Consider the following 27,097-nt stretch of genomic DNA (forward strand, 5'->3'; position numbering starts at 1 on the left):
CAGCCACGTTAGTAATACCTTTGGTGATTGTACTTCTCTCCAAACAGTATGTTCTCCCTCACGTTCCCGTGAAAGATCCACGCTTGCTGAGACACATAAGCCAAAGGTCCGTTGACAGCCACGACCCCTTTCTGTAACTGCATCTAGAACAACAGTCATGGGGGAGCCTTAGAAGACACATCCCAGAGTCCCTCCCAAATGCCACCCTCTTACCGTACGAGCATTCGTCACGTGGATATAAGGGGATTGGCGGGCGTCTCATCCACACCCTGTAAGCCCAACTGTGCAGTCGAGGGTCTATAGGCGGGACACGTGCAAGGGCGAGGCAGGAAATTCGGGGAACAGGGAGAAAGTAAAGAGTCTTACTGCCAACTGGAGGATACAGGCTACAGCAAGATGCCTTAAGGAAGAGCAACGAGATCTCCTTCCCCCCGGGTGTGCCGAATGGATCCAACTCTCCCTAGCCTGGTTCCTGGGAGCAGAGCACAGCCTATACCCCTGGGGTGGAGACTCCAGTATGGCCCACTTCAAAGAAGTAGCTCTGACTCAGTTGCATGGATGAAACCGTGCAAGAATTCAGACCCTATGGGACCAGAACTCTCCCCCCCCCCCCAAAAAGAGTGGGAAACCCTGTTTCGTGAGGAACTTTGGGACCTTGATAACACTGAGTGACCCCATTAGAAAGCATGCGAGGCCCTGCTTGTGATGCTGAGTAAATACAGGCGGTTAACCTGACCCCACGCGGTATGCTTCTGATAGACAACAGCAGACAGCAGTGGCAATGAACAACCAACCCTCTCCGTAGAGGAGATTCATAGGGAAAAGCATGACACTTGGGGCAGATGACCGTGGGGTGGTGGCAGCATGGCTGAGCAGGGACAGTGTCACATGGTGCAGTACTATTTTGAAACCCCTGGGAGTGGTTGAAGGGGCCTGGAGTTAGACTTGGAAAAGAGATGATGTCGTTAGCAAGAGTAGATCTAAAATCATAGGTTCCTTCCAGGCGCTGTGCTGAGCCGGCTGAAGCTGTGACCGGGCTCGAGGACTCAGCTCTGGCTGCATGTCCACTCCCTTTGCTAACCCTCGCCACAGCCCTCCTTGGCCATTTTGTAGAAGGCACGGTCCAGAGAGGTCAATCTCTTTGTCCAAAGGGAACTGGTGAGCATGCAACTGAGGCAAAGTGGCGTGACCCTGCAATCTAGAACATACTAGCTTAGACCCCCATCCCCCGCCCGCCACCACTCTACCACTCCCTTGGTCACGGGAAAGCGCCAGATTCCCTCACTGTTTCCTGGATGATAGGCTCTATCTTCTCTGAGATGCTCCCAAGGGATAAATCAGAGGTTAGACATTAGAAGGAGGCCAGTTTCCTTGCAAGAGATATTGACACACCGCAGAAGGGACTGGCTGCGAATGGATGAGCTGCCAATGCCGAAGTCTGAGTGTAGCTCGGCTAAGTCAGCTCCTGCATTGCTGGAAGACCCGCGCTGATGGGTGGAGAGTGGGGCTGGTTTCCAGTGTATCACTGACTCTGAGGTCCTCACAGAAGCACACACACTTAGCAGCCAGAGCCTACCCGACCCAGGCCCTGCCTCACCTCCAGGAAGGGACATAATCACAGTCATCTCCCTGCCGAGTCAAGGGATGTCAGAGAAGCCAATCACACTGGCACTTAGAAGACTCATGCTCCCATTCTGGTGGAGCCCTGCTAAGCCTCTTTATTCCTTCACAAGTCCCCTAAGCTCTTTAAGCAATGGGAGGCAACCCCAGCTCAATCAGTCTTCCCTTTAGGAACAACAGTAGGCAGAAGGAAGAGTTAATTCCCCAACCTCCTCCAAACATGTCTTACTCATTTAGGGTGACGCTTGTAAACTATGACAATCATGAAGGCCACCTGTGACTACAGGAAGTTGCCTTACCACCTTCTTAGGCTCTCACAGTGAGAAGTGGCAGAAACAGGTCAAGATCTAGGAACCTCCCTCTTCCGATACAAAGTGTTCAGAGCAGCTGGGGTCACACTGCTGCCTCTAGGCATTCAGTGAGTCACCCTTACTCAAGGCTCTCAAGCAGGAATCAAAGTTTTAAAAGCAAGCAATCAAAAATTCATCGAAAGTTCCCATGAGTCCCAGTTCCTTCATTCCCCACCAAGCTGCTTTTCCGGGTTTTATAAGCCAGGACAGCTATGGGAGAAGCCACAGATTTAATAATCCATCTCTTGGTTGGACCAACATGGAGCTGAAGGCAAGGAAGCAATCACTGTTTAACTCCTGTCCTCGGGAGGTAAAGCTAAAGATGTGAGAAAATCCTGGCCCGTGTTTAGCCAAGCAGGGAGCTGTCAAATGCATCAACCCAAGGGAATCAACAGCACTCACGTTAGCCATGTGCAGCCAAACCTGACCACTGTTCTACAGGCTCGTTAAGTCCCCTGAGTCTACAGCAAGGAAATCCTTCCAGTCTCCTGTCAATGTAGTCTCCCCAGCTCTCACCACACACTTACCTGTCCTAGGAGAGCCGAGATGAGGGAGCTCTTCCCACTTCCAACATTGCCGCATATCCCCAAGACCTTCCCCTGTCACAGAAGAGAGATAAGACAGTTACCCCCCCACACACACACACCCACACACACACACACACATTGTCAGGGGTCTTGGGCTGTATGCTGACCAGGCCAGGCAGGACAAGGTGGCAGCTGCAGCCTGAGCCTTTGTGCCTGTGCACAGCTTGGAAGGACGCAGAGAAGAGAGTTTTAATTAAGAGCCGTCCCTCGGGCTGCAGAGTACCCAGAGGGCTTCCGGAAATCCTGTTCACACATTGATGTGAAACAGTCTTGTGCCAGTTCAGGAGGCACGGGCCTGGCTATGAGGGCTGTCCTGTGCCCAGGGGCCGAGGACGTGAGTCTAATGACAGGGAAAGGGGCATGTGACCCAGGGAGACACAGGACATCTTGGAAAGACAGAGAGCTGGGAGATTTCAGAAGTCATTTTTTAAGTAATCTTTTATCATAACAACTCAATTTAGAACTCCAAGTTTTTCCCACTATTTCCACAGAATGGCTGAATAGCTGTCGGTGTGCCAGCTCAGCCATTAAATTGTCACTGAGTACCCGTGGCACACCAGGCACTGTACTGAGCACCAGCGGTCACCCTGGCTCCACGGTCACCATGGAGGACATTGTAGATCCTAGGGAAATCGCAGCCGCCCAGAGGACGAACATAACAGGTGGGTCCTGTGTTGGCCCCACAGGGCTTGGGGTTCAGTTGGAGATGGACGAAGGGGAGGACTGAAATGGAGCTTGTCAAATGTGTCTCCTGGAAAGGGTGATGAGAGGGTGGGACCGAAGGAACAAGGGACAGTTCCTAGAAAGCTGACCCATTCCTTTGTGCTGGCCCAGCAGCACCTGCTGCGTGAGCCTTGGAGTGGAAGCAGCTTGTCTGGGAGGTGCAGGCAGCACCGGGAGAGAGGAGGATGATTCAGGCCAAGAATGACACCCCTAAACCATGCTCTGTTAAATTAGCCCAGACGGGAGGCAAATGAAGCTCCAGTCTGCAGAGAAGCTCCAGCAACTCTGGGAAAGTGAGCATAGATTCGGATGACACCCCAACACCCCTCCACTGCCTGTCAAAGTCTTAGACTCTGTGGGGGGAAGGTGGAAATGTACACTTAAAGCTCCCAAGTGAGGGCATGAGCCATGGGACAACACTTGTCACAGGTGACATTGAGCAAGACCTGAAAGGGGCAAGGCAGGGGTCACATAGCCCTCTGGGGTATCCCCAGAGGGAGAGAGGTGGATAGTCTGTCTGCTTCTGTGTCTGAACAGAGGTTGCACATGGAACATTCCAGAAACAGACCTGCTGCAACCCTTTAAAACAGAGAGCCATTCAGTATGGAGCCGAATATGACTCCTTTCCCACGCCAAACTAGATTAGATAAGCTAGACCTTCTGTCACACCTGGCATGGTGTCTGTCATCAATAACTTCTTTAACTCATCTTTATGGAATCTCACAGACCATGATCAGGACAGATGGAGTCCCTGTCCCACGGAACCCATGGTGTCAAAGCTGCAAGTATGTGAAGCTGGTCCTGTAAATCACAGTAGCTCTTCAAGATGATGAGGCCAGTTATGGAGCCTTGGTGGAGGTCAGCTTCATGGAGGCTTCCATATAAGACTCTATTGGGTCCTGACCTTTCTTTGGGGAAAGGCAAGAGCCTCCAAGGCCCATTTTTTTTTCAGAATGAGCCCCAGGAGGCCTGCATCTTCTGGGTGTCTCGTTATTTCCTTCTCAGCCACCAAACATTATTAAGAACCTTGCACCAGGTGTGGGCTCGGGGCTAAGGGTGTAACTCGGAATAGCATGCCCTGATCTCATCCTGGAGGACAGCGACTAATGGAATCATGGAGCTAAATTTGGAGCCATGCAGACGGCCTGAATTTAGAACTTGTAAGGGCAACACTTAGGCTCGCTGTGATTCTTAAAAAGAAGGAGGGTAGCGGTTGCTAATGGCAGCTGGAGCTCACCGTGAGCTAAGCATTTTGAATGCAGCTTCTCTGCTCTCACAACCAACGTGTGAAGAGGACAGGCAAAGAGACAGACTCTTCAGAGCTGAGGCTACACGTAAGTGGCTGGGGCCTGGAACTACTTCACAAAATGCTGCCTGGGCCCTTGATGCATGTTGTGAAAATGTATTGCTGAGATTGGTGTAATAAAAAAAAAAACTGACCGGCCAATAGCTAGGCAGGAGGTATAGGTGGGACTTCTGGACACAGAGAGAGACAGAGACAGAGACAGAGAGAGAGAACTGGAGGAAGCAGCAGGGGCAGGTATGGAGAGATGAGGTAATGAGCCACGTGACAGAACATAGATTAAAATAAATGGGTTAATTTAAGATATAAGAACCAGCAGGAAAAGCCTAAGTTAAGGCCACCAAGATTTTGTAACTAATAATAAGTCTCCATGTCATTTCTCGTGAGCCGGTGACCCAGAGAAAACCGCAGATGCACAAATCCAGACATTACCATCTACGGAAGATAGAACGGTGCACAGCAGTTAGAGGACTACAAAGAGCTTCCTTAGGTGACAGCAGTTTTCTGAGCTGTCTGAAGAAATTCGGGTGCTGCCCCCAGAGGCAGGGGAGAGCTACAAGAAAGTAGTGCTTTATCTGGAGGAAAACACAACCGAGATCCGAGCTCCATGGCACTGGGCCCACCAAACATTAGATACCATTTCCAGGAAGTATGTAGCAGATGGTCTTGCTAGCTGCAAGAGGGGCCAGTCTTTGGCTACGGAGCTTCTCCTTCTGCAGTATTTGCGTGGGGAAAAGCGGTCAACGAGATGGGAGATTATACATCACTAGGAACAAGATTAACGCTGAGTCTGCAGCAGCAAAATCAACGCCACCTTCTCAATGCCATTGTCAGGTTCCCAGTGTAAGAAGATGCAGACAGGAGGAGCAAAAGGAGGCCAAGTGCTCCTTGGACTACAATGCTCACTCTTTTGTTTTGTTTTTTTTGTATTTTGAGACAGAGTTTCGCTATAGTTTTGGAGCCTGTTCTGGAACTAGCTCTTGTATATTAGGTTGGCCTTGAACTCACAGAAATCCACCCGCCTCTGCCTCCCAAGTACTGGGATTAAAGGCGTGTGCCACCACCATCCAGCTCAATGCTCACTCTTGAGGGAAGAAAGGACCATGGTGCCTGGCTGGCTTAGAAAACTCAGTCCCACCCCCTTGCCGGACTGGTTAAACAAACAAACAGAAAACGTTGCACTGTATTTTGTACAAAAGCAGGATTTTGTGGTGAGCAAGAGTAAGGTTGGGGGAAGAGGGGGAGCTGAGTTCAGACTAGAGGCAGAGGCAGGACAAAGATGAGGACCTGAATAACCTGGACCTTACAGTGAGATCCTTCCTGTCTTGAAACAAACGAACAAACAAAGAACACAGATTGAGTTAGAAGCCACAAGGGTGCAGTCTTCCTCCAGTTGCTGGCTGGTCCTTGTTATTCAGCTGTCTTGTGCCTCAGTTTCCTCAGTCATGAGATAGAGCAGTGGTTGGACTGCCTTCACTAGAGGCCCACAGCCTGATCTTGAACTGTACTCTCCAAAACTGAGTCAAAAGTCTCCTCTCTCTCCTCCCTCTCTCTCTCTCTCTCTCTCTCTCTCTGTATCTCTCTCTCTCTCTCTCTCTCTCTCTCCCCTCCTCCTCTCTGCTCTCTGTCTCCCTCTTACCCCATCCCCAGTGTAAGCCAGAAGAGACATGGTGTTTTTTCCTCTATCACCTTTCACCTTATATTTTGATATAAAGTCTCTCACTGACCCTGATTTGGTTATATGAACCCAGGGATCCCCGTGTCCCTGCCTCTCCAGTGCTGGGATTTCAGGCATGCGCGGCTGTACCTAGCTTTTTATATAGGTACTGGGGCTCCCAACTCAAGTCCTTAGGTTCGCACGGCAAGCACTTCACCAATGAGCCATCTCCCCAGACTCCCAAAGCTTAGCCCGTCATTAATTACAGTGATACAAAACTGACCAACACACCTACCTTTCTCACCACAAAGCTGATGTTGTGTAGAACTGACTTGGGGCCACCACTTTGCCACTCGGGGCTAGCAACTCCCTGCGCTGACGGACTTGGCTCACTGTACAGCTCTTGCCTCTGTTTCTTGAAAATAGACCTTTTCTGATCTTGGGCCTTGGATGAGTCACTTCTCCTGTTGACTTCTTGCTCCCATGTCAGGGTGGCATTTGCTAAAAGCAGGATAGTGTCCGGGTCTTCCGGTTGGGTGATGTAAGATGGGGGACTTTTGGCTATGAGAATTTTCTAAGATGAAAGAGACAACAGTAAATGGGCAGATGTCATGCATTTGTTATCCGTCCTCCCAATACATCTTCTAATGATCCCCAAATTATACTCTTGACATTTCTACCTAGGACATTCAGGACTGACCCGAAATTATTCCCCCAGGAGCACTGAAGCAGAAATAGTCCACACACTCAAAATATCTGGGACAGGTGTCTTTTAACCCAGAGACCTATGTAGGTCACCCACATTGGAGAATGCTGATCGAGCTATATTTCATCCTCATCTGCCCGTGAGGGATGGGTTTCACTGTTTGACAATGAAACATAAGAAACCAGGGTCCCTGTTCGGTCTCTTTGTTCTCTTCACCACTCCACTCAACAAAACATTTGCGAGTTACTAAATGGTCTGTGTCAGCCTGTGGGGTAGAAGTAGAAACACACTCATCAATAAGGAAGAACTCCCGACCTTGAAAAACTTGTTTGTGAGAGGGGGACATGAAGGATCAGTGCAGTGCAGTGTTGTGGCCAGAGAAGGGACACATGATTCCCCTCTTTGGAGGTCCATGTGTTTGGTGCCCGAGCTGAGTCTGTGTAGGCACCGTACAGGCAGAGAAGAGGCAGGGGGGGAAAGCAGGAAGCGTGAGTCGAGGCCACATGGCACACAAGGAAGCTTGTAAAGCATGGTCGGGGTAGGTGGGCAGGAAATAAGCCATGGACTTGATGGGATTGGTGACTCACAGAGCTCAAGGCAGAAACAGGACAGGAAACAAAGGTGGAGAAACTGCGGAGCCAGAGATAAGGGCTCAGGTGCAGTCCAGGAAGAGACAAGAGTTCACAGATTCCATGCGGCTGAGTGCTGGCTGGCACGCCAGTAATTCAATGACTCTTTGGGAGCTGAGCATAACGATAATTTGAGGAAGGCAGCTTTGGAAACGGAGGACTGGTCTATAAGTCACTGTGAGCTCAGAGGGCAAAGGATGGAGACTTTAATGAAGGTGGTGGAACAGTGCGAAGGTTGAGGATTGAAGAAATAGCACCCTTCCTTGAATCTAAACCACCTTTCCTTGTCTTCCAGTATGGGGATACAGAGTGAAGGAAGCACTGTTGATTCTTGTACCTATAGGGGCAACAGAGAGTCTGGTGGTCCCGTCTTACAAGAGTGCCTCTCTTCTCATCGCGTGGACAGTCTCTACAGGACTCTAGACCATTGAGAAGCAAAAAAAAGTGGGTGCAGGGACACAGGATGCTTGAGATAACTCCAGATTTCACAGACAACTGTCATTCCATGGGCAAGATTGTCCTTCTCCTTGTGCTGCCTATACCTCAAGCCATGAAAAGCCATTCTTGCTTCTCACTTTCACCTTACCATGTACATAACGTACTAGAGCAGTTGGTCCTGTACCAGAACGAGAGCTCCTAAGGATAAAGACTATCTCTCTCTTCCCTCTTTTCATTACTTACATGCCTCAGACTGTCTTTGATGGATAGATAGATAGAGTGCCTAAACAATGACCCTGAGGAGTGGTGCACATCCACACACTCGTCACAGGACAAACAGGGGCTGACTCAGTGCAAAGGCCATTTGCACTGCTGGAGCAAATTAGAATCATGCCTCGCACGAGCCGGGGAGGTTAGGAGCACTCCCCCTGTGACTATTTTGTCATCTCCCCCACCATCAGCCCTCCTTCGAAACTGTCCCTACTCATTCTCCCTCTGCACACTGACTATTCCGGCTTCATGTCCACGCAGCCACAGGCCTGCCTGACCAAGCCCCCCAGTAGACCTGAACAGCATCCCCCCTTCCAAGCATCACCCCCCCCCAGAAATGAGATCTCTTCCCTACTCACCCAGTGTTAGTTATACCTTCATTCTCTTTAGAGAGACACTGGCTTCGGCCACTGCTTTGACCGAGAAAGGCAAGATTGCAATTGAAAACTTCATTACATTAAACATGGCAATCACACTAAAGGCCTGAAGAAGGAAAGAGAGGATCGCAGGTTTAGGGCTGCAAGTTACTTTGGCTCCAAGCTGTTCTATCCATGGGGGTCTGTACTTACTAACCTAAGAAACAGTGGCACAGTTGGGATTCACAGAGGAACGCTTTTTCATTTCATGGCTCAGAAACCATGAGCTGGCAATGTGGGGGCGAGCAGTGATTTTGTAATCTATCTCGCTTTGGGAATTTTCACAAGAATGGTGGGAAATGTACCCCCTTGTCAATTCATAAGGAAGACTATCCCCTAGCTAGCTTCATGCATATCCATCCATAGCATGTCTTTCTTCAAACCAAGACCGCTCATTCAAAGCCCTGCGTAGATTTGACTAACTCACTTCCTGCCTTAAGTCAGTCAGCAGCATCTGACCCTCTGGGGCCACAGCATCTTTCTCCAGAGTGCACAGCTCCAAAGTCGTGGACTGTAGGGGTTTTCCCTCAGAGCTCTATGCAGTATCTCTGGGTATTGGAGCGCCTCACTGAAGCTTTCCGTGGCTGCGCCGGGATGCATAATTTCATCTCTCCCTCAAATGCCATCTTCTCATGTGTCTGACTTCAACTATTAGCTTCTTTCCACCCCATTTAAGAAATTAATAACATTCTCGCCAGGCACTGGTGGCTCATGCCTTTAATCCCAGCATCCAAGGGGCAGAGATAGGTGGCTCTCTGTGAGTTTGAGGCCAGTCTGATCTATAAAGGGAGTTCCAGGACAGTCAAGCTACACAGAGAAACCCTGTCTTGAAAAACCAAAAAAGAAAGAAAGAAAGAAAGAAAGAGAGAGAGAGAGAGAGAGAGAGAGAGAGAGAAAGAAAGAAAGAAAGAAAGAAAGAAAGAAAGAAAGAAAGAAAGAAAGAAGGAAAGAAAGGAAATACAGCTTCCTCTAGCAAATCTCAAGTGATGTCTGCTGCCAAACAAACCTTCTGTGGACAGGCCCCATGTTAGAGCAAATTCCACATTGCTAAGAGGATAACAATGGATACTGCCATGACATCATTACACCTCGTCCTAACTCTCTAAATCAAAAAGTACCCCCTTGACACATACACACACACACCAAAACAAAAACCTAGATCTCAAAAGACATAGCGCACAGGCTACCTGGTAGACCTGGAAGCCAATCTCGGGTGCCATGACCCTAGCAGAGGAGGGGAACAAAAAAAGATTCTGAATCCAGAGATCTGTTTTGGATCTTGTTTTCTTCTAAACTATCATGTCAGAAAAATTAACATCCATTGGTTTCAGCTTCATTTCTTTGATGTAATAGAACTAGAGGAGAAAGTGTGTGTGTATGTGTGTGTGTGTTTGTGTGTGTGTGTGTGTGTGTATGTGCCTATGTGTGTGTGTGTGATCATCAAAAGCAGTCACAATAATTGAGCAGTGTTCTACTCAGGCAGGACACTCTTGCCACTCATCCTGGCTTTGAGTTCACAACTGGGTCCGAAGCCTTACAGTCCAAAGAGCCTGAAAATGAAACCACTCCTTTCACATACAAAAAATAATGCGTGTGTTGATGGAGTTAGCAGAGGATGGCCCAGAAAAAGCATCTGCTTTGCATCATGACCTCCCCTGAAGTCCCTGATTTAGGTGCTGTGTATGAACTTAGCTATGCTTGATCCTTGTACACACACACACACACACACACACACACACACACACACATACACACACACTTCTCCCTTGCTTTTCTAATTCTCCTCCAGCTACTTGTCCTGCAAACACTTGGTTTACTATCTTAGCTGGGCCCAGGAGCCATTTTCCCTCCAGCTCAACATTTCTTTATCTTTGACTGCACTGTTCCCTCATTAAAGGCTCGCGTGCCTTACATTCGTCCATTTGCCCTCAGAGGCTTCAGCCCTCGCCCACCTGGCCTGGGGAAGAGCAAGCAACATAGAACATGCAAGGGCCCCCAGCCCAGGATCCCCCGGACTTGATGCAAACTACTCCCCCTGCTCCCAGCTACACTGACAAGAACTAATACCAGGCTCCTTACTGATAATGACACCAAGGCCAGGTGTGGTCAATGGTCTGTCACAAGTCATAGCTGGGAAGTAGGAGGATAGACCCAGCTCTCAAGTTCAGAGGAACCTAAGTCCAACCTCAGCCGAATTCCTTTGATTTCTCCCTACCAAAGAACAATCTGATGTTCCCTGTTTATAGCACACACCACAGGAGGAAAAACAACCAAGTACTCACTAGGTTCCCTGGGGGGGGGGGGGAGAGCCAAAAACTGTGTTCCACTGTTAACAGCCACCCCTGCTCTGCTTGGACAGAGTAAGTTCCAAGGAAGGTTCTCCTGAGCGCACTGTCAGCCTAAGCTCTCGTCCACAAACTGGATGAGGTGTACGTTACAGGGCTTCCCTATAACGCACAGGTCCCCGGACTCAAACCCTAGCACTGACAACCAGGTCTGCGTTGACTGAATTAGTCCAGTGAAAGATCCTGGCATCGTTTGGTATGAGACAACTGGGAGCTGTAATGCCACGCATAACCAAGTTGGAAAGGGGCTGCTCACCGGGGCCTTGCCAAGGATAGGGGTGAGTTTGGGAGTTGTGGTTTCGGAGAGCTGGCTTTGTAGAACACGGCCCTCAGCTGAGACTGAGCTGTCTGGAAGCAGAGCATCTGCTGGGGAAACTCCTAAGGTGATGGCCTAGAGGGAGCTCTTACCACAGGGGCAGTGAGCGTGCGCTTCAGGAAGATGTGGCAGGTGAAGGTCGACACGATAGCTATGGTGGACACAATGGGAGCCAGGGCCGAGTTTCCACTTTGGACATAGCCAGCCTTTTTCAGTAAATTTTTCTCTCTCTTTCTTATATCTGCAAAAGAGAAGGCAATCGGGGGTGATTTTATTTCGCGTGCCAAATCCTAACATTAAGAAACACATCCCTCCCAGGCTGCGGAAAAGGCTCAAAAGGCAAAAATGTGTTGCCATGTGAGTGTTATGACCAGAATTTGGGTCCTGAGATCCCACCTAAAATCTGTACAGGAAGGGTTACTGCCTGACATCCTGGCACTCAGAAGACAGAGCAGTGAGTCTCTGGAACAAGCTGGTTAGCTAGACTAGCCAGGATAGTAGGTTCCAGGTTCAGTGAGAGACCCTGCCTCTATGGATATGGTGAAGAGAGATCAAGGAAGACATCACCAAATGTCAGCTTCAGGCTTCCACATACATGCACTCATACATACAGAAGCATGCATACATACTACAAACTACATACACACACACACCCTCGCACAAGCAAAAAGAAAGATAGATATGCAGGCTTGAATGAGAAAGGCCCCTATACGTGTGTATGGTTGAATGCTTGGTCCCAGTTAGTGGAACAGTTTGAGAAGGATTAGGAGCTGTGGCCTTGCTGGAGTAGATGGGGCCCTTATTGAAGCAGGTGTGTCACTGCAGGTTGGCTCTGAGGTTTCAAAAACCCATGCCAGGCCCAGTCTTGTCCATGCCCTCCCTGCCGCCCACAGATCAGGATGTAAACTCTCAGCTACTGCCCCAGCACCATACCTGCCTACCTGCCATGATTCTCCCCGCCATAACGATCGCGGACCAACACTTTGAAACTGTAAACAAGTTCCTAGTTAAATTATCTCTCCTAAGAGCTGCCTTAGCAGCAATAGAATAGTTAACAATACAATGAAAAGACACAAATTATTTTTGCCTGATTCTCCTCCAAATGAGGGTGAAATGTAAAATGTCAAAACCCCAGGACATAAACCCAGCAGCAGCAGGCTCTCAGCGCTCCTGCAAGCTGGTGGTTTCCGAGATCCCTTCCTCCATAGACTGAGCCATAAACCCGATGTCTACAGGGGTCTGACCAGGACTACACACAATAAGAGTGAGCATAGCTGAGCCCAGAGCAAGAGTGTAGAGCATGAAGAATAAAAAGTTCTGTCTGAGCCCAGGGAGCCTCATGCGGCTTGCTCTTCAACTGTCCAGACTCCATGGTTGAATTTTTATATGCTAGCTCCCTAAGTTTAGATGCAGGGAAGGAGTTAAAAAAGGATGTCTGTAAGTATTGCAGAGTCACAGGCACCTCTAGTTGCCTAGAGACTTCCAAAGTGGGGCCCCTGCCAGGTGTCCCAGGACTCTGCACTACTCCCCTGGGTTTTATAGGAATCAACCTAATGCTAGGCAAAAGCACTATCACACAAGCGCTGTGGCCGCCGCGTATTGTCCTTACCTCACCAGGTCCCAAATTCTTCTAACTACTAGGACAAGGAGAAGCCAGTTCTGGACACAACAGGACCTGCTCAGCAGGGGAAGTTGTTTTCCATTTCAGTATTGAATCCGGGGCTCTACTGTTCAGGAGCCTTTCACCTCAAGAACCCACAGCGTTCGCACCTCGGCTTCTACCAGGGGGCTTCCCATCAGCCTTCACTGCCAAGCTTCTCTCTGTTCATTGGCTGTACTCTCCCAACTTTACCTTACAGAATGGTCTGTCAACCATATTTTCAACCATTCGGGGAGTTGCATTTGGTGTCTACTATACGACAGGTGCTATGCCTTGGGCTGGGGACACAGAGGAAGCAGAGTCACAGCCCTCTCCCAGTGAAGAAGATGGGCAATAAGGAAAAATAGAAGTAAATGCGTGCAATTCCACCATTTGGGAAGCTGAGGTAAAAGGATCTGGGCGTGGAGGCCAGCATGGGCTAGGCAGCCCTAAAACACTGTTGTAAAAGGAAAACAACGGTGATAATAAAACCAAAGTGTGTTGGGTGGCCAAAAAGAATTAGCCAGAGCTAAGTGATGATAAAGGGACACTGGCAGGGTGTGAACATGCTTTGGAACCCTGGTCCAGTGGTCTCTGGAAGCCAGCAATTGGGGGGAGACCGAAGGCAAACACAAAGCCTAAAGAAACACCTAACAGAGGAAACAGCAGGGCAAGGAGCTTGAAACATGAAGGAGTATGGCGTGATGCTCCTGAGACAAACAGAGGTCCTCATGACTGGAGTAAAGTCACCAAAGGTAACGTAACGGGAAAATGAGGTCCCCAGATGCCAGATCTACTGAGCCAAGGAAGGAGTTGGATTTCACTAGAAGGATCTAAATTTGAATGCTCTGAGTGAGTTAAGAAATTAAGGAATTTTAGCAGGGGAGAGGCAGTGACTGGTACTTTAAAATGTCACTCTGGAGGAAGAAGGGTGGCTTCTGCGAAGTGAGAGGTGGCTGCTGGGAATTGAGAGGTAGCTGCTGGGTGGCTTCTGAGTGGCTGCTGGGGGCGAGAGGTGGGCTGCTGCTGCTTCTGCATGACCTCTGAGGGGAGACTGGCTTGGCCCAGGACAGTCATGGGATGGAGAGAAGCAGATGGGTTCTGGGTATGTCTGGAGCCAACAAACATAGGGGCTATTTTTGAGCTAAACTCTGCACTTCCTCCTGAACCTTAACAGTGGAAATCCCTTTCCCAGCCATTTGGGCAGCTCCAGTGGTCTGCAAATGGTAGGAATTTGATCTATAGTCATTGAACCACTCTGACTTGAGCTACACTGAAGTGGGTTACGTTGAATTAAGTCCAATGGAATCAGAATGACGTGAAATGAAATGAAATTGAATTAAATTTAGAGTGTGAAGGAAATATTTCTGCACCTTCAAAGACGGGTTATTGAGTGGCTGGTGTTCCAGCCAGGGGATCTGCATCAATGAGGGACAGATTTTCTCCTGTCTTAGGGGCGAGGTTTGTTTCTTTGACATTATCTCTGGGGGTTGTTTTGTTTTGTTTTGCTCAGGGTGAAGGGACCCAATGTCTCACTGTGCAGTCCAAGCCACTACAAGCCTTGCAATCCTCCTGCCTCGTCTCCTAAGAACTGAAGTATAGGCCTGCACCACCACACGGGCCGAAGCAGGTTTTCCAAACCAGTCCCCAAAACACAAGTACAGCTTCCCCCCAATTTTTCGCTGATGCCTAGACATGAGGGCAGATCCTAGAGCTGACAGGAGCAGTGACTCTGGCCCTGGAGTGACCCCACCTGAAGTCACATCGGCAACTCTGTAATTGTCCCCGCAGTCAAGGTGTCCACTTAGTGGTACAACCCCTGCAGCTGCTGAAGGACAGCAGGAGAGCCTCCTGCCTCCTCACAGAGAAGGTTGGGGATTGCCTGCTACAGCCTGGCCGCCCTTCTCAAGGGGTCCAGTGCATCTCGGAGCTGGGTATTTTGGGGGTCTGTGTCAGTTAGGGAAGGACACTTGTGATGGACAAGCCTGTAGGGCATCGGCTTCAAAGCAAAGTATACATGCAGGAGCGGGTGTGGGAACAGGAGTGGCAGGCCTGGACAGCCCCACCCTGTGTGAACTTCACTCAAGAGACCTTCTATCCCCTGCTAACTCTCCTGAGGGGCTACCCCTGTCCCCACCTTAGGGGAGCCGGTCTGACCTTCCATGGACCTCCAGGGTCTACAGGGAAGGGAGAATCCTGGGTTCCATCTGAGAGCCAGAAAAGCTATGCTTCCGTTAGAAGAGATCTGGAGTCCCTGAGTCTTTGGAGTGTGGGGAGGGAAACTGCTTGAGGCAAAGGCCATAAACCCTGCAGCTCTCCAGTGCCCTCTCGGGAGCCCTGCCAGTGGGTTCTCCAGCCTGGCTTGGGGTGGGACTGACTGAGTGACAGGAGGAAGGGAAGAAGGGCATAGACTCTCCCCAGCTCTGCCCTAAGTAAAACAATGCTGGGGAGGGAAAGTTTACATTTAGATTTGTCTGAAAAAAGCTTAATATCACCTGGAAAAAAAAAGTCTACAAATGCATCCTCATAGCTGCTCAAGAAACACTGTGTCAGTGGGCCATTTAAGGACAAAAAGTCACTGGGATCAAGGAGAGATGGTGTGTGTGTGTGTGTGTGTGTGTGTGTGTGTGTGTGTGTGTGTGTGTGATGTGGGGGGGCGTATGTGCGGTGTGTGTATGTGGTAATGTGTGTATGTGTGTGTGGTATGTATGTGAGTGTGGTGTGTGAGGGGTGTAGTGTGTGTATATTGGTGTGTGATGTGTAATTTGTGTGTGGAGTGGGGGGTGTATTGTGATGTGTGTATGTGGTAATTTGTGTATGTGTGTATGTGAGTGTGGTGTGTGAGGGGTGTAGTTGTGTATATTTGTATGTGGTGTGTGATTTGTGTGTGTGTGGTGTGTGTGTGTATATGAGTGTGGTGTGTGAGGGGTGTAGTGTGTGTATATTTGTGTGTGGTGTGTGATTTGTGTGTGGTGTGAGGAGTGTGTATGTGTGGTGTGTGTATGTGTGTGGGGTGTTTGTGTGTGGTGGTATGTGTATATTTGTGTGGTGTATGAACGGTGTAGTGTGTGTATGTTTGTGTGTGATGTGATTTGTGTGGTATGTGATTTGTGTGGTATGTGATGTGTGGTGTGGTGTGTGTGTGTGTATGTGTAAACATCTTCTAAGTCAAGGAAATAGCCTGACACAGCTCCTTTACCGCTCCAATATGTTTGTGGATTATTTTTGTAAGGGCAACTGGCCAACACTTCACTTTCTGTGCCCTAGAAAACGTGAAACCATATGCTACTCACCCTTGGGTTCATTAGAACAGATGTCTGGGTCTATTAAAAAATTGCTACAATCCTTGAAAATAATCCTCTGACCTACAAGAGTACCTTCAGCGCCCTGCCCCTGCCCCCGGCTGCAATGCCTAGTCCTGCAGAGCCTTAGGAACCCCTTAAAAGAGCACATTCTACCCATGTAAGTGCTTCGTGAAGCAGCTGCTCATCTTACCGTGAATTGTGTTTATAAATGATTTCTCCCAGGCGTACATTTTAATCAGCTTGATGCAGGTTAGAAACTCATTCATCGTCTGAACTCGCTTGTCCGTCACTGAAATTGCGGATCTTCGGAACGCTGAATTGAGCTTGGCCATAAACATCTGAAATCAAGGTACAAGCAACTGTGTTCAGGGAGAACTGCTGAATTGCAGTTGGCCTAAAAATGCAGGGATCAGAGGATAGCGCCAAGTCGAGCTCTAAGGGGCCTTGGCTGGGAGGCTCAGGCTGGTCCTGCCTCTGCCCTGTGGCAACTGCCTTGGCCTGGAGGAAACCACTGGGCGTCTGCCACATGATAGAATGAAGGGCAGGAGAATGGGAACTTTGGCAAACGGCACGAGCATCCTTCCCAGGGCACTCAAATTCAAGTTCTTAGAGAATGACACAGAGCCAGCCGAAGACGAACACCTGTGCTCATGGAGGTGTGGGCTTTGGGTGCGTGTTGCAGAAATGAAGCCCTCCACTCAACTCAGCAAAAGCGTACAGGCCAATTACAAATGCCAAGTATTTTACACTGCGCAGCCCTGACTTACCTGGATGGGGATGAATATGATATACACGCATATCCCGACAAGAGCTGTGGACCCCAGAATGAAAAAGGCATACACCGCACAAACGACCATTAAGATGGGGATGGTGGCTGGCAAGGGACAAAACAAGGCAGCCTCAAACAAGGAATAACTATCACTTGATAGTATATTGAGCACCTAGAAAGAAAGCACATAGGTTCAGGCTTGGGACCCTTCTGGAAGCTAGAAGGAGGTGGGGCACATCAAGGGACCAATGAGATGAGTTGTGTGGTCTCACTCTGCCATGACTTCGGATGGCCAGTTTCTTAGAACTGAAGATCCCAAAGAGGAGAACTACAAAGAGATACGATGGGGTTCGGTAGCACACTGGGCCCTATTTATATCTTGATTAACACAGTTCTGCTTTACTCGAGGTGCCAACATGCCCAACTAAAAGACTACTCCCTTATGGGTATGGTGGCTCATGCACGTGATTCCAACACCTGGGAGGATCTTGAGTCAGGGCCAGCTTGGACTCCATAGTGAGACCATGTCTCCAAACACTCATGGAAGAAAAGGGAAAGAGATGAAGGGAGGGGAGGAAAAAGGGAGGGAGGAACAGACCTTTCTGCCTCCTTTGTGCAGAGTGTGGCCATGTGACTGTGGAGTTGAAAAGTGACAGGTGAGCCAAAGAATAGAATGGGACCTGGGGAAGAGATTTTAAAGGAAGACACGTTGTTTGTGTTTTTCTCTCCCTCCTGCTGACCTTCTGAAAATGTTGGTGTGGCTGGATTTCTTGCAACCATCCTGAGCCATTAGGAGAGACAAGCAACAAAAAAATGATGAAGGAAGGGTCGCAAAGCATCCCCCCATCCCTGAATTGCCTTCTTCTAAACTCCTTTTAGATAAAGTAAGATAAATCCTTTCATTTTATTTTATAAAAACAGGGTCTTGTGTATCCCAGGCCGACCTCAGATTTGCAGTGCAGCTCAGCATGACCTTGAATTTCTGATCCTCCTGCCTCCCTTATGGGTATGGTGGCTCATGCACGTGATTCCAACACCTGGGAGGATCTTGAGTCAGGGCCAGCTTGGACTCCATAGTGAGACCATGTCTCCAAACTGCTGGAGTTGCTGGGACAAACCACCACACCTGGTCTGCGTGGTGCTGGCGATGGAACCCAGAGCTCTGTACAACATTCTGCTCAGCCCTGTCCCCAGCCTGGGTTTCATTCCATAGGCAATCTACTCATAATTGACATAAGATGGTTTGAATACTCTCAAGGAGAAACTGGGAAAGAGAAGCAAGTCCTTTCTCCAAATACCACGTGGGGTTTCCTTGACTAGGGAGTTTTTCTTGAGTAAGCAGCAAGGATTTCATTACTAAAGATTAAGGGCTTGAGAAAATGTCAACTCTGAAGGACAGTGCACATGGTTCTATAGTATATCTTTGGCACCAGAGATCTTACATAATTGGAATATTTTTTCCAGAAAGAAACAAGTTCTCACTAATAGCCTCTTCCTCTATCTCCTGAGTACTGGGATTATAGGCATGCACTCTCCTTAGCTTGTCCGGCAGCTTCCCCAAATTCCTATAGTGTGTTCTATAAAGTTTTATGGTCCTCACTGTGATCAAAGGGGGTTGAATGGTCTCACCCTCGACCTCTGCGCCAGCTTTCCAAGTTCTACAGCTCAGATGCGAGCCCTCCGCTGTCTGACATCCGCTTGTGCTTTGAGTCCCCACCGCCTCACTTGGGCAGGTGACGGGCAGGATATGAACAGGGGAAAAGGAGGCAGGTGCTCCATCCAGGCAGCACAGCCCACACACTCACAGGAACAGGAGCAGCGTTTCAGGTGTATGCCCGTTCCAGCCCCGCTTACCTCACCTGCAGAGATGTGCGTCAAAGTCTTGAAAGACAGCAGGTTTTCGAAAACCAGCGTGGAGAGGGCCACCTTCAACCGGATTGCTGTGCGGTAATTTATGGCCCAGGCAAGGGCCCAGAAGAGGACTTTGGTAAACTCGGTGGCGAAAAGGGCCAGACACAAGCAGATGCCAATACCAACGTGTCCGGAAGAAATGCTGGTGATATGCTGAAGGATTTGGTGAATGAGAACTGTCTGTAAAATAGTGTGGTGGAGAGAAGGGAGCGCCGCTGGATGGAGCCCCACACAAGAGCCTCGAATGACAGCAAGCTGACTTTACAGGCAGACTTTTCCATTACTTAAAGTGGTGCTGGCTGCACTTGACAAGGAACTGGCTTTATGAAAACTCGCCCCCAAGGAACACAGAGATAAAGACAAGGCACTAAAGCCACCAGCTCTCAGAGAGAGAGTGACTAAGGACATGCTTTCCCCCAGCTGGGGACCTGGGAGACAGTTCAGAAGAGCCAGCCCGACTCACCGGCCCTAAAGCTGCCATGATGATACACAAGATGTTGGCCACGACATCCATCAGCACCCGGGTCCTCTGGAATTTCCAGACCACACGGCCCAGAGAGGCCTGCTCCGGCCCCACCCTCTCTATTTCTTCATCCCAAAGGATCTGAAATCTGCAGGGAAAAAAAGGGAAAGGGAAAAGGATGGGCAGGCCATGTTGCCTATCACCTGGGACTGCTTTGATGGGCAAACACTTGCGAAGGTGCATGGCACAGCCCTCGTCCTGGTACCTGGTGTCTTTGGCACGCAGCCTTCCTTCATTCTCTTTCTCCTTCCTCAGGGCAGGTAAAGAGTGGACAGAGGAAGGGGGCGATGCCCAGACAGAGCTTCTGATAATATCTGCACTAGGCACCACCCAGGTCTTTCCCATCTTAGTCTGTGGCTACCTCATAATGAAGAAGATGGTAGCCATAGAGAGTTAAAAGTCCTTCTTGGGAAAAAACTGACCTTTTAGCAAGGTACAGTGTTACATACCTATAATCTAAGTACTCTGGAACCTGAGGTAGGAGAATTTGAAGTTTTAAACCAGACTAGGCTATGTAGCAGGACCTTGTCTCAAGGAAACAAAAAGGACTGTCCGTTTCAAAGGTTTGAAAGGAGTCCCACACAACAGGTCTATGGCACATGAGCAAAGGATGCTAGGAGGCCCAGCCGAGCAGACGCTTATGGGACTTCACGGGTCTCAGGAGGCACTTAGGTGGCACCATGCTCTAAATGCAAGGAAAGCATCTGCAGGTCTTTAGGTCAATGTGATGAAATAATGGGCATATTTGACAGATTACTTGGTGGCTGGCAGTGTGATTGGCTGTGGGTACTCACAGCAAAAGAAAAAAATCACACAGGACATGAGGGGCATCAGGCCAGAGACACAGTACTGACAAGTTAAGGGGGGAGGATTCAAGGACAGTTTGCTAGGGGATGACAACAGGACTTGCTGGCAGATTAGATGTGGGAGGAAAGGAGAATGGGAACCAAGGGTAGAACCCAGTTCCCCAGTCTTAGCGACTATGAGAATGGAGAGGGGGAGAGGAGAGAGTATCATGAGGTTGGGGCTGAGGGTCAAGACCGCAACTTTACACTTGCCTAGCGTGTGTGAAGATCCGTTCAACCCATAGGCAAAGAAAATGCTACATCCATACAAACCCAGATGAAATACCCTGCACTTTAGATATTGAAATTCGTGAGGCCTCCAAGTGCTGCTGATGCTGGACCTACGGAATTCAGATTCTAGAAGAGAGGCCTGGGGTGAAGCTGGACACATCATTGAGCAGTCAGAATTTATTTGGTGCTTAATCTCCCGGCCTGAGTGAAATCGGCTGAGAAAAAAGCAGCAGTTGATGCTGGGCAGGAAACGATTTTTAAAAAAAAAAAAAATCCCTAATGAGAAACACTAGCTGGAAAGTTGGAAGGATAATCCAGCAGCACACAGACACTGGTATGGCCCCTCAGAGCTCTCTAGAAACCTCCTCAAGACTGTAGACAAAGTAGCAGCAGCTGAGATTCCTTCAGGGAAGAGACGATGGGCAGGGCAATTCTTCCCCTAGAAGCAACTTCGAGACGAAAACTTGCGCTCATCCCCTTTATTATATATTCCAGGATGTGTCGTACTTTGGACCATGTGGCCAAAGTTAGGGCAATCTCCATGACAAAGAAAGGTAGCAGTTTTGAGGACCTTGCCTTGGTCAATACATTCTGGGTCCTCAGCACCAATTTCAATGCAAGTATCAGAGCGACTGAAGCCTGGCTCTGGAGAGATGGTTGTAGCTAAGGGCACCTGTGGCTCTTGCAGAGGACTCGGGTTTGCTTCTCAGCATCCATATGGCAGCTCACAACAGTTTGTAACCCCACTTCCAGGGGATCTGACACTCCTTTCTGACTTCTCTGGCAGCAAGTACATGTATGGTCCCGATACATACATACAGGCCAAACTCTCATGCACATAAAAAGCAAAGAATGAAGGAGATCGGTGTCTTCGTGCAGACGTGAACAAGTCTTTATAAATTTTCAGCTGAAAAGAGCAAGGTGGCAGCCACACAGTATGTTAAATTTTTAAGAGATTTATTTATTTTATGTATGTGGGTGTTTGGTTACATATATAGCTGCACACCTGAAGAGGGAATTGGATTCCATACAGTTATAGATAGTTCGGGGTGCTGGGAATCCAATCCTGGGTCTCGGTGTTCTTAAACACTGAGCCATCTCTCCATCCTCAGATTCTATGTTTTAACTTCAACATAGAAAGCCTTGCCTGGACTGGCCATGGTGGCACATGCCTTTAATCCCACCACTTGGAAGGCAGAGGCAAGTGAAGCTCTTTGAGTTCTAGGTCAGCCTGGTCTACAGAGTGAGTCCTAAGCCAGCCAAGACTACACAGTAAGAGCCTGTCTCACAAAAACAAAACAAACAAACAAACAAAAAACCATCATGGCCTGTGTGTGGGAAAGCAAACGAGGCATTTTCTGCAAACAATGGCAGAACAGGTTCTGGTTGCAGAGTAGAAAACAATCTGAGCAGGGTCACCAGGATGTTAATGGTGTCGGCCGCTGGTAGGGGAACAGGAATATGGTGTAGAATAGTTGTACTGCTTAAACATTACTAAACTACAACTAAACCAATTAGTTTGGACCAGCGGTACATTTTCACAAGTCAAAATTGGCTAATATGGGCAGTTTGTAATACAGATATATAATAATGATATTTAAAAAAAATAAAGCCAGAAATGATGCCTTAGAGATATATGCAGCACCCAAGGTGAGCTCCAAACAGCACATAGTAAAGCAAGTCCACGGTGCTGCTCCTACAGCCCCCAGCCTCACACTATGGTCCCCTGTGTCCTTTCTACCCAGCCACACTTTCCCCAGAGACCGGGCCAAGAAGTGCAGGCAGTTCAGCTCACATCTCAATGAGCAGCTACTGAGAAGGTGTCAGTTTCCACGGGGGACACAGAACCCTTGGGACTCCTTGCTTACAATGCCACCCCTTGGGGACCCTCGTACCTCTTGGCGTTGATGTCAGATGCGTCATATGGTGAGAGTGGGGGCAGGGTGTCCACAGTCAGCGTGTGCTTGTAACTCTGAATCATCACAGGTGTGAGCCAGGAAAACGTGGCAAAGGACAGCAGGCCAGCATCATCCACGGGATTGGGTGCCAACCTAGAGCAAATGGTATTCTCGTGTTCCTGGGTGCCTGGGCTCACTGCCCTAATACCCATCACAGTCATGTGTGGACCCTGGGGCTTGCATTCATCAACCCTTTGGGTAGTTCTTGGTCTAGCTTACCCCAGCTCAGGAGAACAGATGGTGAAAGCTGTAGAAAGATACAGGCCAGCCAATATTCAAACTTGAGTAGCATACATTTAACTATATTATCCTGAAATCAAAGGTAACCGTGCCCAAACTGAACACTACCTAACTATTTTACTACTTTTGGTTATAATTTTTAATACACTTATTAGATTATATGTCAAAAACTACAGAATGTTGCATTAATTTGCACGTCATCCTGCATGGGGTCCACACTGATTGTTCCAGTTTTAACCACCATGCTGTTGAAGCGAGCATTTCCATCACTGTCCTTATCTTCTTAGGCCTTCCTCACATTCTTTGGGTGGGAATATCCAGGAGTGGGGAGCCCCTGTATGTCTCTCCAGCTTCACATGCAGCAATGTCATGTTGGTGACCAGGGTATCATACTCACACAATAAAAAATGAAAAATATGTAGAATAAATATGGTCAAAACGGAGTGTGTGGGGGGGGTCAAAACTAAATAAAATTTGAGACATACTGCAAGCCCAAGAGATGTCATTCGAACCTCTGTACTCAGAAAAGGCAGCAATTCCTAGTGTTGTAGTTAATGATATATAAAATATACCAAACTACTGAGCATGTGTGTTTGGAAGTCAGGCTACCTGAGACTATCCTAGGGTTTAAAAATGACCCACTCCCTGGCTCTCTGATCCTCGGTGTGCTCTTGCAGCTCATGTCAGCAAAAGGTGGAGTCTACTTCCCTTGCCCAGAATCTGAGATGCCCTGCAGCTCACTTTGGTGGACAGAATACGACAAAACTAGTGTGCTGGTCTCAATAAGAGTCTGAAGGTGCCCTGCCTGCATCCACCTGTTGTGGAATAGTCATTTTGTACACTGTGAAGATGTGTCTTTGCCAAGGCACCTTCTTATTGGTTTAATAAGAAGCTAAATGCCCATTAGATAGATAGGGGTATAGGTAGGACCGCCAGACACAGGGATGCTAGGTCACCAGGAGATGCAGAGGGAGCAAGACATGCTGGAAGACAGGTAAAGCCATGAGTCACATGGCAATACATAGATTAAAAGATATGGGTTAACTTAAGTTGTAAGAGCTAGTTAGTAACAAGCCTAAGCTATGCCCTAGCTTTTATAATTAATAAGTCTCTGTGTCATTACTGGGCAGCTGGCGGTCCTACCGCAAAGGTCCAGCTACATCTGCCCATTCCCTTGGAAGTCCACTGGAGGCTGAGTGACCTCATGGCCCAATTGTCTCTATTGTCCCAGTTAACCAACTGTTGGTCACCCCTCATAAACACAGGCACTTTGCCCACCAGATGCCTGAGTAAACCTGGTCAAGACCAGATGACCTACCCAAACCATCTCTCAGCCCAGGTTGTGTTAGTTTATGAGTTACCTGTATCATTGTAAGCTGCAAAAAAAGGCTTTCATCTGCTGACTGGTGGGGCAGTTTGCTAAGAATAAAGGCTGGGCTGCCAGAGCCATCAAAACCTGAGTGGCCAGTGCTTCCACCTGGAGCCAGGGATGCCATTACGGCCAAATTGCTGCCAAAGGCCATTCATGTCTGGATCCATAGTCTAGCTGCAGCTGAGGGCTGTGTTGATGTCTGTGGCCCATGTCACCTCAGGGGCCATAGGAACCATGCGTGATGAAATCAGAGGGACATACTGAACAGGCCCCACCCTTCACTCTCCTAGAGAAAGATGGTCATGCCTCTCGCTGGACACCATCGCAAGAGAGCTGGCCCTGACCTTCATGGGAAAGCTGATCCCTACTCTGGGGAAAGATGGTCCCACCCCACAGATGACAGAGAACCACCCATGATGGCATGGGCATAGGAGAGCTGGCTCTACCCCTCACCTGAGGTGGGTGGCTCCAGTAGCCAGGGCTGACCAGCTAGGCAACCACCCAGGCCCACAGCCAGGCCTGGGGTTGACCCACCCTAACATCTACCCCATTTAGGACCTGCTGGAGCTCCTGAAGGGACTGGTCCTGTGGAACAATACTAACAGGGCCTCCATGACTCAGGGAGGCCACAGGTTATTCCATAAGATTCCAGGTGAGGACCCAGTGATGATGGTGCACCAGAAACCAGGGGCCTTGAACCAGACCAGGGACTCATTGCAATGAGCATTGCTCATAAAGGTGACTGGACAAAAGGGTATACTATGTGGTACACCACTCCCAATGCCACCAGGATAAATGAAGAGGCGTTGGAGAAGCAGGAAAGAAGGAGAAATGAAGAGATTGATGGTTTTCGTTTGAGTTGTTCTTGCTTTTGTTGATTTGTTTGTTTTGTTTTTTTAAAAATTTCTTTTGAGGGCTGGAGAGATGGCTCAGCGGTTAAGAGCACTGGCTGCTCTCCCAGAGGTCCTGAGTTCAATTCCCAGCAACCACATGGTGGCTCACAACCATCTGTAATGAGATCTGGCTCCCTCCTCTGGTGTGTGGGCATACATGGAGACAGAATGTTGTATACATAATAAATAAATAAATCTAAAAAAAAAATTTAAAAAATTTCTTTTGAGGGGGCACTGCAGAGTTAAAGGGAGGACATGGGGGGACCAGGAAGTGAGCAGAATTAGAGTGCATGATATGAAATTACCAAGGAATCAATAAAGAAATTATGTTAAATAAATAAAAATAAAAAATATCAATATCCTGGCCCACAACAGAAGACTACTATTCTACCTGAGGCCCCATCTGTACTAGAAAACCCAGTCCCCAGCAGCACTCTCTACCCTGGGTTCCATATCCCAGCCCACAACACCAATAGAAGACTCCCACCCTGGAGCCCACACCATTACTAGGAAACCAGAAAGCCCAGGTACTTGGAACCCTAGAGGCCACACCACTATCCAGAACTCCAGAGGCCATGCCAGTTCCCAGAACTCCAGAACCCCAGAGGCAATGTGAGCATTCAAAACCTTAGAGGTCACGCAGGCTGACAAAACTCCAGTGGAGAGGCTACTGGAGCTAAAGACCTGCTGGTCACCAAAACTACAAGCCACTCAGACCAGAGAGGAAACAGAAAGCAAGGGAGGAAAATTCATCCAACAAAGATAAACTCAGAAACTGGCTCCTAATCCTATAACAACCCCAAACCCAGAAGACTAGTGGCCAGTGTAAGAACACAATATCACAAAGGACAATATGGTACCACCAGAGCTGAACCATCCTGATATAGCGAGCCCTGAATATTTCAACACAGATGAAGTACAAGAAAAGAACCTTAAATCCAAGCGTAGGAAGATGGTAGAGGCCCTTACAGAAGAAATGTACAAATCACTTAAAGAAATCTAGAAAAAAAACACTAACAGGTGAAGGAAATGAATAAAATTGTTCAAGTCCTGAAAATGGAAATAGAAGCAATAAAGAAAGGACAAACTGAGGGAAGTCTGGAGATGGAAAATCAAGGTAAGTGAACAGGAACTATAAATGCAAACATAACCAACAGGATACAAGAGATGGAGGAGAAAAATCTCAGGTGTAGAAGATAAAATAAAAGAAATAAATACAGTGGTCAATTAAAATTGTCAAATCTAAAAGAGTTCCTGACACAACAGATTCAACACAATGCCCATCAAAATCCCAGCAAAATTCTGCAAAGACCTCGAAAGAACAGCACTCAACTTCACATGGAAAAGCAAAAAAAGCAGGATAGCCAAAATGATCCTATACAATAAAAGAACTTCTGGAGGTATCACAATCCCTGACTTCAAACACTACTACTGACCTAGGCCCTCTGCATAAATGTTACAGATGTATAGCTTAGTCCACATATGGAACTCCTAACAGTTAGGGCAAGGACTCTGACTCTTTTGCTGGCTTTTGAAACCCTATTCCTCATACTTGCTTTGTCCAGCCTTAATACAAGGGGAGGTGACTAGTCTTAATGCAACTTGATATGCCATGTTTGGTTGATTTCCATGGGAGGCCTGCCCTTTTCTGAAGATAAATGGAGGAGTGGATGGAGAAGGCAGAGAGACGTTGTGTGGGAGGGATTGGGAAAAGAGGATGGAGGGGAAACAGAAACTGCAGTTGAGATACAATAACAATAATAAAGAAAATTAAATTTAAATTTTTTAAAGGGAAAAAAATGAAGGCTACCTGTTGAACGTCAGGCAAGTGATTTAATCTCTTCCGGTAGTCTTCCCATCAGCTAGAGATGCTGACAGAGGGACTGGAGAGATGGCTCAGCGGTTAAGAGCACCTCTGCTCATCCAGAGGACTCGGGTTCAATTCCCAGCACCCAGATGGCAACTCACAAGGGAAGAAAGGAAGGAAGGAAGGGAGGGAGGGAGAAAGGGAGGGAAGAAAGGAAGGAAGGAAGGAAGGAAGGGAGGGAGGG

General features: G+C 48.3%; 1 protein-coding gene across 1 annotated transcript in view; it reads right to left on the reverse strand.

The window, feature by feature from the left end:
- Positions 1-27,097, reverse strand: part of Abcc12 (ATP binding cassette subfamily C member 12) — a 63,422-nt gene that overhangs the window by 35,516 nt on the left and 809 nt on the right. The window contains exons 3-12 of the mRNA XM_026789172.1: positions 22,479-22,634; positions 19,448-19,595; positions 18,928-19,164; positions 17,072-17,245; positions 16,495-16,642; positions 11,453-11,601; positions 8,659-8,766; positions 6,536-6,814; positions 2,498-2,569; positions 19-143 (exon numbers count right to left, since the gene is read on the reverse strand). Coding sequence (XP_026644973.1) covers positions 19-143; positions 2,498-2,569; positions 6,536-6,814; positions 8,659-8,766; positions 11,453-11,601; positions 16,495-16,642; positions 17,072-17,245; positions 18,928-19,164; positions 19,448-19,595; positions 22,479-22,634 — 1,596 coding nt within the window. The remainder of the gene's footprint in view (positions 1-18; positions 144-2,497; positions 2,570-6,535; positions 6,815-8,658; positions 8,767-11,452; positions 11,602-16,494; positions 16,643-17,071; positions 17,246-18,927; positions 19,165-19,447; positions 19,596-22,478; positions 22,635-27,097) is intronic.

This window comes from Microtus ochrogaster, unplaced genomic scaffold (genome assembly GCF_000317375.1).
Source record: "Microtus ochrogaster isolate Prairie Vole_2 unplaced genomic scaffold, MicOch1.0 UNK15, whole genome shotgun sequence".
Lineage (NCBI taxonomy): Eukaryota > Metazoa > Chordata > Mammalia > Rodentia > Cricetidae > Microtus > Microtus ochrogaster.